The sequence below is a fragment of the Phalacrocorax carbo genome, chromosome 15, assembly GCF_963921805.1.
Source record: "Phalacrocorax carbo chromosome 15, bPhaCar2.1, whole genome shotgun sequence".
In the NCBI taxonomy this organism is placed as follows: domain Eukaryota; kingdom Metazoa; phylum Chordata; class Aves; order Suliformes; family Phalacrocoracidae; genus Phalacrocorax; species Phalacrocorax carbo.
The window spans coordinates 10,308,066-10,326,246 of NC_087527.1; the positions used below are offsets into that span (position 1 = coordinate 10,308,066).

The 18,181-nt window shown below is 40.6% G+C and overlaps 2 protein-coding genes across 9 annotated transcripts in view; one reads left to right on the forward strand and one right to left on the reverse strand.

Annotated features, from left to right (window-relative positions):
• MPHOSPH9 (M-phase phosphoprotein 9) overlaps nt 1-12,822 on the reverse strand; it is a 32,553-nt gene extending 19,731 nt beyond the window's left edge. For 2 of the 6 annotated variants that reach the window (XM_064466244.1, XM_064466246.1), the window contains exons 1-6: nt 12,621-12,822; nt 10,173-10,305; nt 9,124-9,274; nt 7,717-7,806; nt 4,186-4,706; nt 2,243-2,366 (exon numbers count right to left, since the gene is read on the reverse strand). In XM_064466244.1, coding sequence (XP_064322314.1) covers nt 2,243-2,366; nt 4,186-4,706; nt 7,717-7,806; nt 9,124-9,274; nt 10,173-10,279 — 993 coding nt within the window. In that variant the 5' untranslated portion in view covers nt 10,280-10,305; nt 12,621-12,822. Of the gene's footprint in view, nt 1-2,242; nt 2,367-4,185; nt 4,707-6,994; nt 7,091-7,130; nt 7,185-7,716; nt 7,807-9,123; nt 9,275-10,172; nt 10,306-11,025; nt 12,253-12,620 lie in introns of those variants that run through there. The other 4 variants (XM_064466240.1, XM_064466241.1, XM_064466243.1 and 1 more) reach the window with 4 other exon arrangements.
• Nucleotides 12,823-13,035: 213 nt separating this feature from the next.
• Nucleotides 13,036-18,177, forward strand: MTRFR (mitochondrial translation release factor in rescue). 3 transcript variants are annotated; one of them, XM_064466252.1, is made up of 4 exons: nt 13,036-13,128; nt 15,590-15,900; nt 16,612-16,854; nt 18,057-18,177. In XM_064466252.1, the coding sequence occupies exons 2-3, from the start codon at nt 15,625-15,627 to the stop codon at nt 16,822-16,824; spliced, it is 489 nt and encodes a 162-aa protein (XP_064322322.1). In that variant the 5' UTR covers nt 13,036-13,128; nt 15,590-15,624; the 3' UTR covers nt 16,825-16,854; nt 18,057-18,177. The 3 variants fall into 3 exon arrangements, with proteins under 3 accessions (XP_064322322.1, XP_064322320.1, XP_064322321.1); XM_064466250.1 differs by having other exon boundaries at nt 13,037-13,128; nt 16,612-18,177; XM_064466251.1 differs by lacking the exon at nt 13,036-13,128 and adding an exon at nt 14,080-15,436 and having other exon boundaries at nt 16,612-18,177.
• The last annotated feature ends 4 nt before the right edge of the window (nt 18,178-18,181 follow it).

The following is an 18,181-nucleotide window of genomic DNA, read 5'->3' on the forward strand; positions in this document are numbered from 1 at the left end:
GGCAAGGAAAAAAATATCACAGGCACCATTTTTAAGAAATCGCATGTAAATGTTAGTAGTCTTTTTAAGCACAGAGGTTAAATTTAATCATACAGCACAATCAAAACCTATACACTTTATATTCCAGGCAATCACAGCCAAAAGGAGAACTAAGCTAAGCCACATAATTAAAAGATACTGATATTTTTTAAGGTAACGTACCTGTCCACTTGTGGAGCATTTTTGAGCTTAACCATTACAAAAATACACATTTTGGACAGTCATCTAAACTTTCTTGCTCCTTAAGAGGTGCAAGTATATACAGGGATGACTTATCAATAAAGCGTTACTCTTTCCTCATCCTAAGATTGGAATTTCTTACATTCAGCTGTTATGACTCCACCTACCACAAATCCACAGGTAAACACTGTCTATCATCTCAGATAGACAAGATGCTACATACCCTTCTTCTCATCACTCCAAACTTTCTAAGCAACCTCCCCAGCATTAATCATGGAAACAACTTTGAAAAGGGTGAGACCAACACATGGAAAAACAACCCACAGAATTTAAGATTGGCTACAACTCTCCTCTTCCTTAATCAAAGAAAGAAGTGTCATTCATATAACGCAAAGATACAAGAGCAACTGAGTAAGGGCAGCTAGCTTTAAAATGCTTACCTCACATTGCTCTTTTCTACCATACTTAAGGCTTTCTGTTCCATTACAGCAGCTCTTAGTCTTAGCTTTAGTCATACTACCTAGGAAATTTATACAGCTCTTACAACTGAGCACTAAAAGAGGATAGTAACCATTGAGTTAATGAAAGTAAGAAAAAAAATTAGAACTAAAGCTTTTCAAGTTTTTGCATGAAGTACCATCTCACCTCAAGGCTATTTTGTCCCTCTTAATGTTTTTACTTAGGTATTCTCCTTTGCCTAAGGAGGAAGAAAGGAAAATGAAGGGGTATCAACTGAATTCTTACAGAGGAATAGAAAGACAAAGATACTTTCAAAACCTGAGAGAAAAGTGACAATCCACAGCAGATAAATTTGACTCCTGGTTTGAAATATTCCGTTACAGTAACATCTTGTTTCCACTGACAACAGAAGAGGAGTGGAGACAGCAAGTCCAATCAGCTACCCTCACCCTTTTTGGACCACCCTCACAGTGACCACAGGAAAGAAAACAGACCCTGCCTTGAACCAAGCGATTCATATTTGCTAGTTCTCCTATTCTCTTGTAGGTGGAGTCATTCACAGAGTTGCAGGAATTATTTCCTTAAAAATAGCATAAGGAGAGAGGTGTGTGACAATTAATACACTGAAAGTAATTCCAACACTTCATAGTTACATGTATGATGATTACTCATAATCATGTTGCATAACATCCTTTTGGATCAGGAATATTATGCGTGATTAAACTTTCCTCCCCAAAATAATCAGGTTTGTGGACGTACACAATTATTTACTCAAGAATGGCGGGGGGGGCCCACAAACCAAATTCTCAAAAAAAGTATTTTTGAGCCAATTCAGCAGTCACAGCAATAGGCATTACTACAAATGGTTCTAAAGAGCCAGCTAGGTCTATTGGGGAGTGGGGGTTGGCTGCTTTTAGTAACTAGTGCTGTAATTGTGCTTGGAGTAGTTCAATTTAGCCAAATCATAGTCATACACAGGCACAAAAGAATGTATTATTCTTACATAAACAAAACCAAAAAAAACCACGATCAAAAACCATTTGGATTTTAGCATAAAAAGCTGCTAAGAACACTAAAAAAGCCAAAACTAAACCAAAAACAATCCCTGCAACTTAAAATCCCAATCTGGAAGAATACTACTGTCCTGAACAAAGTGGCTAATGCCTCCACACGCAGAGTTTTCTGTGTACTGAAACAGACATGACCAGCTGAAATCAAAGATCCTTCCAAAAATTACAGGGCACAATAAATTACCATGACCTGAAGCTTCAATTGAGAATGTGACTAGTATCTCCGTAAGGAAAGAGCACGTGCCACTTCGGTAAATTCAGACAAAAATTAGGCAAAGAATAAAATAAGCCAAAATAGCTATGTGAGTAGGTATAGAATGATCCAAGAAGGAAACTCTGCCCACATGAACTTTAAACATAAAAATGGGAACACCACTACTCAAATGCTTAAAGAGAAGTATGAAAGTGCATGCTGAATCAGTACGTACCATAACACTGAAAAAATACCAGCGACAAGAATAAAATTAGAGAAACATCATAAAATAGAGACTTACGTTCTCAAGTGGTAATTTCTTTGCTTGCTCATTTTCTTGCATAGAGTTCACACATACTTCTCCAGCATGTACTCTTTTTGGCTGATTTTGTTTCAACTTTTGTGCCCATGACGTTAAAGATTTACTAGATGGTGAGAAACACACACATGTATTCCCTTTTCAGTGGATATATGAATAAAATTTTTTCTTCAATGTGAAACAAGCCGTTGTGCATTTTTGAGAAATAATATGAAGTAATGAATGCTGAAATGTTTTAGGACTCTTTTTTTGAAGAGTAAAACAAAACACTAACAAAACCAAACTACAAACAAACTGCTGAAAGAAAAGGTGCTAATCAACTGCATCCATAATCAAAATTGCTTTCCTACTAAAAAAAAAAAAAAATCATAACAAAGAGCTCCATATTTTCAGCCAGGCAACCGTTCTTTGGTCTTTTCAAGCAAATACTGATCAAAACCACAAAATCAAGCTGGAACGTAAATGCAGTGTTTTTTCTTATTGTGTTATCAGTCTGGTTGTAAAGATGTCAGCTAAGACACACTAAAGATGCCTTCCAACTCATGAGAATCTTCAAGGATAAAAAAGATCGAAACAAGATATAGAAGGAAACAGAAGAAAAAAAGCAGAAGAACAAAAACAAACGGAGACATCCTGGAATTCTTCTTAAGGGTAGGTGTGGAACAATTTTCCCATTTTGTTAGAAAGTGACATTTTGAAAAACTACATATTGTCCCAGTTTGGGACATACAGTGAAAAAATGAAAAAAGGTTACAATCAAAAATTAAAAAACAACAACCACCACAGTTTGGGTTAACTGAACTATTCTACTTTGGTTTGAATCCTTTCTTCCTTCAAACTGAGTTCATTACACAAAACAGAAAGCAATTCAAAGAAGAAAACTTCTATTTTTTTATAAAAAGGACAAAAAAAAATTTCAAAATTTGTCTTAGAGAGGTTTTTCAAACTGAAAAATACTCTTGAATTGAGCTTCTCCAGCTCTACGTGTCCCTGGCAGTCCATGAATTGCAGCTACCCTCCTCCTGGAACTGATGACATGAATGAAACACTGGAATAAACCCCAGCAGAAGGGAGGAAGAGAACGTACATATCAGTGAGGTTATGATCTATCTTGTATGCTGAAAAAAGACATTTCCAAACCAAACTGTCTAAAGGAAGCTGCCTCTGTGCTTTGTTATCTACTAGCAAAATGCAGGTTCATTTTCACAATTCTCCATTTTCCCAACAGAGAAAAAGTTTTTATCTGTGCAAACTACTATCAGGGACTCACAGGCAACACAGTGTCCGCAATACCTCCGATACTGCTTATGACCACATGAAGCCAGAAGCCACTGCCATTACAGCCTGGTCTGACAGGGAGAGTAAAGTACGTTGTATAGAAGTTCTGCGCAACTAGAGCAGTCCTTGGTCAGTATTACTACCACATTATCCTATCTTTAAAAAAGATCTTGGTAGGTCCACCCACCTATTGAATATACAGCGAAACAAAGATTTAAAAAAAAAAAAAAAAACCAACAGAAAAACCCAAACATGTTTGGCCATTGTCTGACACAAGTTATTACTGTAATGCATGCATATAAGCTAGCAAAGAAGACTGTTTGAGCACAATAGCAAAATATGAGTCATACAAAATTGGTAATCAGCACCTAAAATTCTGGTGTGCAGATAAACACTATATGCAAACTGTATCTTAGCTCATATTTGCAGAAGAAAGTAGATTTTTGTATTTTTCCCTAACACATCTACAACAGAAAAACACTGCAGATGCACAGAAATATTAGGTTAAACAAACAGCTTTATTTACCAAGCAGCATGGTATTTTTTACAATCAAGAGGTTCCATTCAGTTCTTGTTTCCAGTTACCAACAGCTGTTTACTGAATGGGGACTGTCTAAAATAAAATATTTGCAAAGTTTATCACTTACCTCGTTTTTTTTCCACATTGAGCTTCATCAATTTTATGTTCAAACTCAGCAGGAAAAACTGAAGTATCATTCCTTCCTGGTGAAAAATTTTCCTCTCTTTTTTGGGGGAAAAATTCTCTTTTATTTTGGACACTGGATTCAGCTGCATCACTCTGCAATACTGCTGCATCACCCTGTCCTTGTGAAGTTTTGTCCGTGTGGTCCGTGCACTTGTTACTGTCGTTAGATTCGCTAGGGGTCAGTTCGGAGGCAGAAAGCGTACCATACCCACTATTCATTGAAGCATCGTTTGCAAAACATTCCTGATGCAGATCGGATGCATGTGGCTGACTTTCTGCTTCATTAGATCTAAGTTGGTTGACAATGCACTCATTTTCTTCAAAAGTTTCAGAACGCATTCCCATTTGACTTTCTGGTGATGAAAAAGTGTCTGGAAGCTTGGCAGGCAAACTTCTGCTCTTGCTGGCACGGCAGCTGCTGGTCTGTAATTTCACTAACTGCCTTATCTCATCCTGAATCAGCTAAAGGAAAACAAAAGGCAAAATTCCTATGAGCTCGTGGCACAAATCACATTTATATTTTGATGCATCTTCAATTCATGTTATTAGTGAGAGAATTAAGAGTACTTATTTCAAATAACCCAAATTTTTGATGTGTAGACATCTCATGCATAAAGTAGATATATGCATACTGTGCATAACAGTAAAATGTCCAGGGTAACAATCCTTAATTCCATGCAGTGAATTACAGGTCTCAGTAGTCATTTATTAATGTTAAAAAAAAAAAAAAACAACAACAAACCAAACAAACATGCATGCATGTAATCACTGCATGCCTTCAGAACTATAGTTACCTACCAGCCAGCTAAAGAAATAGAAACTATCTAGGTATGTCATTAGATGTGGACAAAAGTCTTTTGCTGAATTTAGGTGTAGAAGAATTTACAACTTGGATATACATTTTTAAAGATTGCAAGGACACTTTAATGGAAGCATAAACCATTACTCTATTACGCTAATAGGAATAATGTACCTCTGTAAGATTATTTGTGTAAAACTTTGCTTTAAAATACCTGATTTGGATAATATGTTACTAGGTGGTTCACGTAACACAAAAATCTGCATTTTCATTGTTTTGGTATCTGACGGAGTGGAGCAAACCTGTAATTAAATCACTAGATTTAACAGGTTACTTACTCTTTAGTCTACAATGTCTGCGAAGAGTTATTTCGGGATATTAGATAAGTAATTTTTTTTTTTTTTAACTTTACAGTTGTGCACTGGCATCGTGCACTGAAACAGCTCTGAGAAACAACTAATGCTTTTGTCAAGCGCTGTGAAATGACTTCATGCCAGGGCCCAGGGCTCTGTCCTTTGGGCAGCGATCAGCACTTCTGCAGTTATATTGCAATTACTGAACTCTGCATGAGCACACAACTCTTATGACACATTACAAGACCAGAGCATATAGCTGTTTTCAAGAACACATTTCAAACTGATTCCCTCTGGGGAAAAAAGACTCGCAATAATTTTAAGAACATGGAACCCTACTAATGTTTTTTTCAGAGAACTACAGTACGTTACTCACATACGAATAGCAAGTGGGAAGCACCGATTGAACAAAAATAACTTGTTCTCTGAAAGTAAGAAGTAAAACGTAAGACTTAATGTCAGAGGAACCTACACATAATGCTAGTTAGAACCAAGCCTCATATGTTTTATTAACTTGCAATAATTTAATTTCAGCTCAGTCTTTCTACAAAAAAAAAATAAACTAAATCAAAAAAACAATCCAGGATGAAGATCTTTTGCCATAACAAAGTTTTTTATTGTTATTTCAATCAGTATTGCAGCTATCTTTTGCATTTTAATTCTGTGGTTCAACTCTGTCAGGGAAGGTAGAGAAGGAAGAACAAAAAGTAAGAAACAGAACTGTGGGGGGAAAAACCCCAACCCAAACTAACTGATCAGATTCTCTGCTGACATTTAATCTTTGTCATCAATACTTTGTGCAGGCAGTCACAGATAATCCCAAGAGAAGAACAGACCTGGGAAAAATAAGACAACATTTCTGTAGTTTTGGGATTGTAGGTAACTCTTTCTTTAAATCCTCTTTAATAAAGTCTGGTCTGAGCATGATCCACAGATGGTGATAGTTTGTCATTAGCACACTCACCTTCTCGTGTATAAGTCACATAAGCCAAGGACTGACCCTGCTGATTCCAAAATGAACTCAAGGTCTTTTGATCCATGGATGAATATGTATTTTTCATAAGCACAGCTGGTCTTGAAACACAGCATAGAGCAAGCCTTATCCCAGAGTCACGTCAATGCTAATACAGCATCTTGCTTTTCTACCCCGAACAGTAGATTGTTACCTTTGTCTTTTTATTATTCTTACTACAATGTTTTGAGTTGCCCGTATTTCAGTATTTTCACTAGGTCACTGGCATACCAGTTTAAGTTTGGAATAGCTCCATCTATTTTATCTAATGCACTCATACAACTGAAAGTAAGTTATATCTGTTGACTTTATATTTAGTGTGGCAATTCATGCAGTTAGTAAGTCACTGCTGATACCACAAACTCAACTCTTCCAGAGGTAGCCTTTCCTATTAAGAAAGACAAACCGGCAAAGCCAACACAATGGATTAGTCAAGACTACGATTAGCAACAAGTGAATCAAACCACTACAGGAAGAGGAAGGAAATACAAGGGTAAGGAAACACTGGCAGGACAAAAATAACAAGGGTGAGAGGAAGGTGGGGAGGTGATGGGGGAGAAACAGAAATAGGATAAAAGGACAGTACCTCTTGTTAATTCAGTTCAGGAACTGTTGGTAACTACTAGTGTAGAGGGCATCAGGAAAGGGAAGGGAAAAACAGCAACCAAAATGATGAAGATATTAAGCATTATATATTTATAGAATTACTGGCTTATACATACATGTACATTTCTTCTACTTTAATTGATAAATATGGTTCAGCAAAAATGTCAATCTTCACGCAGGTCATTTTTCATCCTTAGAAAGGAGACTATTCAACTGAAGGGTGAAATTAGTGTTCAGCTATTACAGTGAATGCTTTCCTGTGCTATATACTGTCTAGATGAGGGAATGACAAGTTGCATAACATTTTCTAATAAAGAGAACTACCATGTCTCAAAATTAGAAACGATACAGTCTAACAGTTAATAAAAAACAGCTTGTACCTACAAAATCCAATTATAGCGTGGGCATTCTGAACCGAAAGTTTGTGAAAACAAAACAACTGAAAACAAATAATCCAAGAATCTTCACTTCCGAAATGGTTTCTATCAGTTACTTTGTTAATGCGCCAAGGCTTTCTCAAATATACATCCTGTAAATCAGCATTCCAGTCAACCACTTCCATTAACTGCCCACCTGAATATATTTACAGAAAGAGACAGGGGACCCAGAGACCATATTGCAGTGTTTTGGAGGGGGGTGGGGTTGGGGGGGAGAAAAGAAACATTCAGCCTAACCTACCTACATGAACAAATCATTACTTACTTGGATTTGATGGTGGAACTGCTCTTGCTGGGCAACTATTTGTTCCTGACATTGTTTTTCTATCAGTCTCAATAACTGTAGCCACCTTGTCTATCAAATCACAAAGTGAAATAATTAAAGCACAGTCATATTGCATCTCTTAACTTTTACTCTAGCCACACAATGGTTCTGTAGTCTTATATTTAGGTGTTGACATGATACAAAGTTTAATAACAGCACTGTGGTTGTCCACCCCACAACACATGCAGCCCCCTGTCACGTCAATCACTGGAAACAATTCACTATGGACGCATTCGGTTAAAAAGAGGTCCTTCTAGACAGCAAGATAAACAAGGGAAGAGAGTTCTCCTATTTAAAAAAAAAAAGTCTTAGAAGTAGAAACAGTTGTCAGGAAAGTATAGTCAAATTTTGGGAAGGTTGATCCCAGTTCAATAAATTATAGACAATTTTCAAACTGATAACTAAACATCCCTATGTCCAGTGAACCATTTGCTCCAATAAGAAACTCTTCCCTTCAACAATCCAGCTAAAGGCCATGATGCATAACTATTTAAACAAAAAAGTAAATTGGAAAAAAAAAAATCAAATATATGGGTTCCTAAAATGTAGTAAAATCTGAATTTTAAAAACTATTTTACGCTAACATTTATGGAGACTCATACTTGAAGCATAGGACATGGGACATAGAACGCATGTGCCTAGACACAGACATCTATCTACATTCTTTTCTTGGAGCTGTTAAAGAGCACCAAATTAAGCATCTGTCAAGACAGTTTGATGGACCACAGCCAGAAAGCTCAAAAATTCTGCAGGAACAAGCCCGTGGTATGGAAACCTGATGTTCCTTATGGAGACTTAAAATAATAATATAATTTAAAATAAAAAGGACAAAAACAACATTAAAAAAGGGTTTGAGAGAATTAGCTCACTGAACCAAATTATGATTTTTGTGTTCTTTTACATCTGGGAACAAACTTATCATCAACACATGCAAATGTATTCCATTTACAAATAGAATAAATAATTCCACTAAAACAGAGCCAATTTTAGAAAGAAGTCTTCTAATTTCTAGAATCAGTTGAGACCAATTTGAAGTATTACAATTTTAAAGGTTTAAATTTTTCAGTTCAAAAACTTGCAATCTTTAAGTACTGTAACTTTAAAAACCACATTTGTACTGTGAAATACTATAATAAAAAGCTAAGATATTGCAAAAAATTAAGATAAAATTGCAATAAAATCCGTCCATGCGATTGGTTCATACATTCTAAAAAGGATTTGTTCCATCATGAACAAACACATACATATATAGATCTTACTGCTAAACTATATCATTAGATCTGTCTTCCAAAATGCAAAGCCAATACATTAATATAATTTTTTTTAATAGACCTTAACATCAAATACCTCACAATTCTTCACAATTTCTGAGTCAGCACTTCCAACATTCTGGATATCCTGCATAAAAGAGGTAAGCAGCTCAACAGATCCAGGTGTTAATGAGGACCTGGTATTCCCTGAGTGACCAGAAACTCCATCAGGATTGGATGAGGGACTTCTAGTGAAACACGAGGAAAAAAACACTTCAATTATTCATTGTGCTGGTTGTCCAACATAGTGGCCAAAATAGTATACTACATATGTTATGCAGCCATAGAAGAATCACACACCTAATTTACAGTGAGACTCTCATCATGCTGAAAAAACCCTGATACCTTCAAAAGAATGAGGGTGTTTTTCAAGAAAATGTCAAAGAATCCACAGCATGCTTCACTCTTATCCTACATACTATTAGAATGCAGGAGCTTTTCAAGAAGAGACGGCATAATCAGCACAGATATTACTGCTCACTAGTACAAACATCATTAAATACAGCTCTTCAAACCTATGCACTTCACAGATTCTGAGGTCAGAAGCTTATAGATATAAGCTTCTGTGTAACAATGACTGATGAAGTCCAAGACTACTGCTTCCTTTGAGATATTACACACGCAGTAAGCAACTTCTATTTCTCATCTTAACACGTCAGTCAAGAAGAGCCTTTCCTAATCTGTTTCTTAGGCCATTAGTCCCTGTTTGCACTTCATATTCACTGGGAATACCTTGGGCATCGAACAGAAGAACAGTTCGGTTTTTCTAAGCTGCTGTTCTCTACAAATGACTTAGCATAACGCATGATCTTTCCAAAGAATGATCTCTAACAATTTGTCCAAGACAGGTTCCCCCCCATTCTAAGAGACACAAGTTTTTAAGGGAGACTTAACAGTTCTTTCAGTAAGGCTTTTCTCATTAAGGGTTATACCCATAAATGTAAGAGACCCAAACCAAACCCACCCCTAAAATATATTGCAGAGTATTACATGTTATTTCACCCTAGTAACAATGTTACTGTAAAAGCATACTAAGCAAAACAAAAATAATAAAAATAATTGTTAGGAATTCCTTCACCACATTACCTGTTACAATTCAAGTTACAAACAGAGCTGTGAGTATTTCTGAGATCAGAGCCTGCAGAAGATGAAGGGATTTCTTGTACAGTATTCACCACATCACAGTTTTCCATATCTTAGGCCCAAGTATGACATTACCCTGAAAATAAAAAGAAGTAAGCATCACCTTCATGTTTTAAAAAGACATTTGAGTTTGTTGTTTGAAGAAACAGAAATTTATTATAGAGACAGTTGTTTCAGCCAAACCACCCCAGAAAGCACTAGCATTCCACAACCAACCTCCCTTCCTTGTCCCGTGCCATGCTTGCAAACAGGTCTTATTCATTCAGCCTTGGGCTTGCTGGGACTCCCACAAATTGGAGAGACTCCTAGCTGTGTATCACACATCTAGACTGGGCTGTAAAAGGTGTCTGAACCCAAAGCATTCCAGACAGAACAGTGTTGTTGGGGATCTGGTTGGTTGGTTTTATAATCTGAGGCTCCACAGACTGTTTTCGAGACTTCTGCGAAAGGGCCTATGATTAATGTATTTAAATCCACTGAATGGGGATCTGCGCCCTCACTGGAAGAAACACACCCCCCAAAAAATAAAATCAAGACCACTGAGTTAGTGTCATTCACTAATGGCACCCACTGCCATTTGTGCGTGTAATATTTGGCCTACTTTAACAGAACACTTGTTTTATTGTTACTATAGAACATTAATTCAAAAAGCTTTGTAACTGTTTTGAGCTATGTTTCTTACCAATTAACAATAAAAGGTAGTCAAACAGGAATCCCACAACAGTTTAAAACAGCAGCTGGTTAACTGAAAGTATCATAAATAAATAAATACAGAATACTTGTACGATGGTCTTACAGCACTGAAAGCAGCAGTTTACAAGAATGGCTGTAGAGAGACTAAAATATTCTTCCAGTTTCCGTATTTTCACCAACAAAACACTTGAAATACACCGAGTAATCAGATAGTCTATAGTGCCTATTTCAGCATCTTCTATACCCTGGTGAATTCATACTGTGTTCCAGGACTGAAAAAAAACCTTATGATCATTTCACAGATGAAGAACAAAAAGAGACATTAAGAAATATCATCTTAGTAGTCTGTGATAATACTAAGAAAAAATCCCTGCTGCCTTAAGGAAGCACAACACCTTCAAAGCACAACCATTCTTCTTTACAGGGCTTGCAAGGACATGCTACTAGCTTTTACAGATTTATGTTTTCATTATTTCTAAGTACATAGAGATGTATCTCTAACAGATAGTTTCACAAGTATAAAAAAATTATTTCCATCAGCAGTAAACTGATGGACAACAGTCCATTTTTTCCCTGGTTTACTGGAGTCTGTTTGGCTTTAGCAGAAATGTTTTCCAGGTACTCACTCAACCTATCTTCTTCAGGTAGGGCTGAAAACGCAAGAATTGGAAGGAAGTTATCACAGATACACACATCACTTTGGCAGAGCTTCTTGGAATAAATGAAAGAAGAAGAAAAAAAAAGCCCTTCTTCTTTTTCTAGTGGTCAGAAGTCTGAAAAACTTGGAGGTTACCAGGCACCCAACCTGACAGATAAAGCAGAGCTGCGAGTGCCTCTGGAGCAGCTGGATGGCAATGGTGGGGGCTACACTGGTCCCCCCGTCTCCCTGGGATGAAATCATGGGTGGCCTATCTCAGCAGCACAGCAAATGGGTGGGACTTAGCTGTGACACAGGCTCGTTTCATAACCTCATTAGAAGTCTGCTCGCAATATTAAAAAAATATTAATTGAGCTATAACTGGGCTGAGGAACAGCTCAGTTGTCATCTGTTGTTTCCATAGCACAGAACCGTCCTTATACGGCCAAGTCTCCACATAAAGGAACAGAATTTTAAAAACCAAGCTGCTAATTTTGACTCCTAACTATCAGAGCTGATTTCGATGCAAACACCGGGGCCGGCAGTTCTGCATCCCTTCCCGAGCGAGCGCCGATCATTGCCGTTCCTCGCGGATCGCCAAGGGGTGACCGGGCGCCGGGGTTCCCCCCGCCGGGCCCAACCCCCGGCTTCCCGAAGGACCCCGAAAGGCGACAACGAGGCCAGAGAGTTCCAAAGCCCCGCTCCCCTCAGGGGTCGCCCCGGCCCCAGAGCCGAGCCCCGTGTCGGGACGCCCTCTTCACCCCTGCCCCCCCCCCCCCCCAAGTCACCCCCTCCCCCAGCTCTGCTCCCCCTCAGGGACGCCGCCCTCACCGCCCCCTCCTCAGGTCAAGCTCCGCCCCCACGTTCCCATTGGGCGGCTGCCCCTCGCGCTCTGGGATGTTGACAGCGCCACCGCCTTGGATTGGCTGGCGGGACCGCCACTCGCCGTGGAAAGGGGCGGGGTGGCGGAGGCAGCCTCGCGGCGATGGGAGGCGGCCAAGCGCCGCGGCGCTGCCGGCTGCGGCCCCATCAGCTGCCCTCAGAGCTCGCCCAATTCCTACCCGCATTTCTGGAAGCCCACGAGGAGGCGTCCGCAGCGACCCAAGAGCCGCCTCCTCCGGCGACCGTTAGGCGATAAACAGGCGCGGCCCGCCGCCTCCTCCTCGGCGATTGGCGGCCGAGTTTCGAACGTGGTGGGGTAGAGGGCACTCAAGGCAGAGCCCAGCTCGGCAATTGGCCGTCTTGACCGCGCGCCAGGCCGCGCCTTCCACTCCCATTCGCTACGCAGAAAAGTACGCGCGCCGTCGCGAGGGGATTGGCTAGTGCGGATACGCGCCGCACGGTTTCACAGAAACTGATTGGTAGTGGATGGAAGTCGCGCGTAAGCCCGCCCCTCGCGCAGGCATTGGCTTCCCAAGTGCCAATTAGCCCGGCGGTAACGCTCTCCTCCGTGAGGCGCGCATGCGAAGACGTGCGGGACTGCATCGGGTGGCGCGGGGCTGGGCCGTCCAGAGCGCCTGCGCAGAGTGGGGCGGGAGGGGGTGGTGTTTGCCCCGGCTGTCGCCTGAGGTAAGAGATGGCGGCGTGGGGATTGCCCCGGGCTGGCGGGGACGTGCCTCGGCTCCTCCCGAGCAGCTCTGGGAGCTGGCCCCGCCTTGTCACCGACCGCCCCGGCGGCCGGGGTGCGGCGAGGCCCGGTTGATGACTTCATCCCGGCGGGGAGGCGGTGGGCCTGGGCGGGCTGGGGCAGGGGTCGCGGCGCGGGGATGGCGAAGCCGCAGGTCTCGTTCGGCCGCTGCCCGTCCCTCAGTTACCGGCTACGGCAGCGCGTCCCTTCGGGCGCCCGGCGCCTGTCACGGCGTGCCGGAGCCTCTGGTGAGATCTTGCCGCTCGCTTTGTTGTCCTCGACGTACGGGGCAACAAATGCAGTTATTCGAGTAAGTTTGTCAGCAAAACAGTTGTTTTAAAACACAGTTTAATTAACGCTGCAGAGTGCGTCGTGCATCGTCGCCCTGCACCCTTTCCAGTGACGCTGAGAACGGCTGGTCACTTCTGTAACTGTGCTTTGGAAATGGGAGATCAGTGTTCTTACTGACACAGCTCTTCTGTAGCCTGTGCTTTAAAATCTCATAAGCACAGCCTTTTTTTTTTATTTGAATAAATAAAGCATTAATAAGATCTTTTTTACACAGCAAGGCAGTTGTTTCTTGGAGACTTTCTGTGCTAAGTGAAATGTCAAGAAAACTTCATAGTATTTTCTAAGTTTAGGCTTGTTTTATAGCTGTAGTGTCAAGTAGTAGAAAGAGGCTCACAGTGAACATAATCTCTCTACCTTGACTTAGATGTTAAGATCTGGCAGCTCAGAGCATTGTCAGTCATGGTTTCAAAACAGGCTGCCTCACACGGGCAGTGCCCGTACAAAAGCTGGTGTTATTTAGTAAAGCCTCACTTCAGGATTAGGTAGGAGTTCTGCTGATTTTTTTCTGCATGTTTTTTGCAGGGGGAAAAAAGTTACTACTGTCTAGTGCCACCAAGTGGACGTGTTTACTTGCCAAGATAAGCTTTCTTAAAATTATTTTTATTTCAACAGTTATGTTCAACTTCTATGGATGTTTATTGCTAAGCGCTGCTTCTTCACATGCTGAAGCATTTTCTTCTGAACCAAATATTTCAAGCATAATAGCATGTATTGTTTTAATTGCTTCCCTAACACCTTGCTCAAGAGTGCTGTTTGACAGCAGCAGAACCTGACACTCCTCATACTTCATGCGGATAATGTGCACTTCCACGGGCACTCTTCTGCCTTTGTTAATAACCTGACCTGGGAAAAACCACCATGTGAAGTAGCAGTTGAAAACTCAGTGGTCTGTTTACTCCTCCAGTCTTTTTCCTCCATCAAAGCCATATGATGAACTATATAGAAAGTTATGAGAGCAGAGTGGGATGGGCAAGCTTGGTAACAGGATCAACGTAGAAGAATACTTCTGATTTGAAATGGAGTTTTCCACATTGCTGGATTAGACAGCTTGCCAAATCCTATGCATACTAGAGCCCCATGTCAGAATTTGGAAGGTGCTGTAATGGAGCAAGGTCAGCAGACCAGTCTAGGTCATGTCACCTGGTTAGATAAGGGTTACTCTGTTTCCTGTACTAAAGGAGTCTCAGAACTCAAGATCATAACTCAATCTGTAACTGTAAATATACATACCGGAGCTCTGCCGTACCATTGCTTGGCTGTTTTGACTGAGCAGTCATGTATCGTTCTTAGAAGTAAAAATCCATCTTTGCATTCTGACTTGTTTAAACTACTCAAGCTCTGTTCTGCCAGGTCTGACTTCTGATATCCATATCCTTGGGCCAGGAATGTTCTACATGCACACTTGTTTTGTTTTGTTTTCCCTTCACCTCCTCTTTGCAGTCTTCCATGACTCTAAGTCACAGAGCATGGGAAGTCAAGATGTTACTAGGCCAGTTACAGTATGTGAATGTGCTGCTCTTCCCAGCAGGTCTGTTTCAGTAGCTTAGAGCGCTGTTTAAGGCAATCTTCCAGGAGGATTCCTGCTCCTGCCCCTGTCCTCCCTTGATGTAGTTCAAACATGTGTCAACATGTGAACTGTCGGTACTGTTGCCAGCAAGACACAACCTGGGCCTGAGCAGAGTGTCAGCAAAGGCTTCTGGGTCAGGTGGTGCAGTCAGACTGCAAGATAGAAATGTCCTCTTTGTTCTCCTTTTTTTTAAGGTATCTTTAGTATTTTCCAAGTGTTGGTAGGAGTACTAATTTATTTACTCTTTTCCAGATTGCTTTCAACAACAAAAGAATAATCTTGACTATTATAGAAACCTAATTGCAATGAGAACTGAAATTCCATTTGGAATGGTAAATATTTCATGGCAAATGCCTATGAAACCAGTTTGAATATCCTTGCAAATAAATCTGAATATCAAAGTATTGCTCAAGATGTGTAGCTAAACTAGATAATCTTAAAACAAGGATTCTCAGAGCAAACTCCATTCCCCACCTGTATTTCAGATTTCATCCTGGAGAAACTGTGTCCTCTTTTCTGTATGACCGTTCCAAGTTTATTTCATTTCACATTCTTACTGCGGGAAGTACAAACACCATCGTGGAGACCATGGATTTTGAGGAAGCAGCAGTTTTCTCTGCCCAGAGTGCCCTCACTTCAGGCAGCAGGAAAGAAGGACTCTTTCAATCTCCTTGGACTAACTGAGGGAGAATTGAAAGAACAGTTTGTAAGAGGTGACGGCCCAGGAGGTCAAGCCACAAATAAGACAAACAACTGTGTTGTCTTGAAGCATATTCCATCTGGGATTGTAGTAAAGGTAATTATATCTTATTTCATTAAGTCACAAATTGTATCATGTGCTCCAAGTCTCCTTTCATAGTAAAGCATAATCACAGCGCAAATGTCAGAGAAAAAGCTTATATGTATTGTAAAGAATCTCAGCAAGAAGAGATTTTGGCTCTCAGTAGCTGAATAAGTTGGGGCTGTAGCTGGTGTTCCTGGCTTGGACACGTGGTACTATTTTGTAGTTCAAATACAAGGTATCTTCGTTACAGCTGCCTTCAGTGGCAGCTATCACATTCCTCTCCCTCTTGTGAGTTAATTAGAACGTCTTCCTTAACAAGTTATCGTACTCACTTTGCATTCTTTTTAAGCATTGCTCTGACTGACTTCTTGTGAATTAATGCTTTGAAATTGATCTTTGCTTCCTTATCACAAGGGGAAGATGCAGTTCTGTTAAACTCAGAAGAAAATTTCCAAGGTAATATGGGAGCAGTCGTCTTCGCTGACAGAATTAAAGACTAACACAAAAGCCAGTCTGACAAGTTACAGTAGTACAATAATTACTAGGTAGCCTCTCCAAAATATCACCTGGACACAAAAGTTCCAGCAGTTCTTGGTAGGAGGGTGCTTGTGGCTTGGGAAGAGGAGAGTTTCTTTACTGTAATGGCAGGAATACGTAGACTGAAAGGGAGAGCAGAATAAACAGATTAAGTTCCAGTAAATATGTCCTATTTTATTTCTTCAGTGTCATCAAACAAGATCAGTGGAGCAGAACCGGAAGATAGCCAGAGAAATCCTGCAGCAAAAAGTTGACCTCTTCTACAAAGGTGAAGACAGTGATGTTTTTAAAGAAAAGAAAGCATCAGAGAAGAAGAAGCAAGAGAAAAAAAGACGAGCAAAGGAAAACCTAGAAAGGAAAAGGCATTTTAAAGAGATGCAACAATCAGATAAGAAATAAATATGTGAAGTACTTACTTGCCCTGTCAGGGTAAGGGAAGTGTTTGTCATTATGCCTAAACAGTTTTAAAACTGATGATGTATGGCTTCATAAGCACAACTGAAATACCAAGTAGTGACCTGCTGTTAGGGTAAAACCAAAGTGACAGAAGCAATCGTGTGTTCCTGCTTCGGTCTGCCGTCATCTCAGTAATCACACTTAGCAATCGGGTTTTCTGCCAAAGTCAGAAGGTGATAAACCAATCCTTGTTAAAAAGGAACTATTGACTTTCCACCATTGTTAATAGAGACAGAAACAATTCAACAGCTCTCCTTCTCCCTGGATGATACCCTATGATGCTGTGTAGGAGTTCCAATACATACAGAGAACAGCCCTCAAAGGCTGTAATGTTCCATCCTCACTCAGGCAACGCCTCTGCTGACATAAATCCTTTATAAAGGGTGCCCAGGTTCAGGTGCTGGTTTTGGTGGTGTGAACAGACACGCTGATCCAAGAGACACCAGCCACTGGATGCTTCCTTCACATCTGTTGGCTGAACAAATGCTGTCCTACTCCATTCAGAATTAAATTTAAACAGAAGCTTTACAAATCTTGTCTGGAGTGGTGATGAGCATCAGGGGGACAGGCACTCCTGCAAGGGAGGCTTGGTCAGTCACATTCTTCCAGTTCAAAGATAAAATTGGGCTGTTACAAAGAGCAGCGTCTGTTGGAAGCTGCCTTCCAAGGCAACAGAATGCAGTTCATCCAAGCTGTGAAGTAATTAACTTTGTCTCTTAATACTGCATTTTCTTCAAGAATCCATAGTTCCATATACATCACGATTCTGTGATGTATTAGATATCCCAGATATCCCATGTTCCTTAGGATTTAGATTTGATTGTACAGCAGTGAATTACAGCCATTTATTACATTTATGTCATGCTGCGTTTAAGCTTGGGCATTTTGGTATCTTCGCTCATTTTGAGAGTTTCCCATTCTATGGAAATACAGACAGCTGCTTTCCTTTGTTACTGTTACTTTGGAGCCACTAGTGAAGCGTACCTCCCTACTTTGGTCCTGTTAAGAACTCTTTAATTGCTTAACCAGAACTTCTAATTTTTGGGCAGAACCCTCACTGGCTGCCATGGAGTTCTCACCTTCCACAGCAAAGGGAGGGTGCTTTGAGAACCGAAGCCATAGTACGTATTTTGAAAGCGATGGAGACTCCTAGTAACTACACCGCCTTCTTGCAGAGATCTGCTGCGGCCAGACTGTACCACAGATGGAAACTCTCCAGCAATGTGCAGGCCCACTCCCTTGTCTGCTCCTGAACTTGAGCCTCCTGCATGAAGAATTAGATCTTTTACCTGTTTAGAGT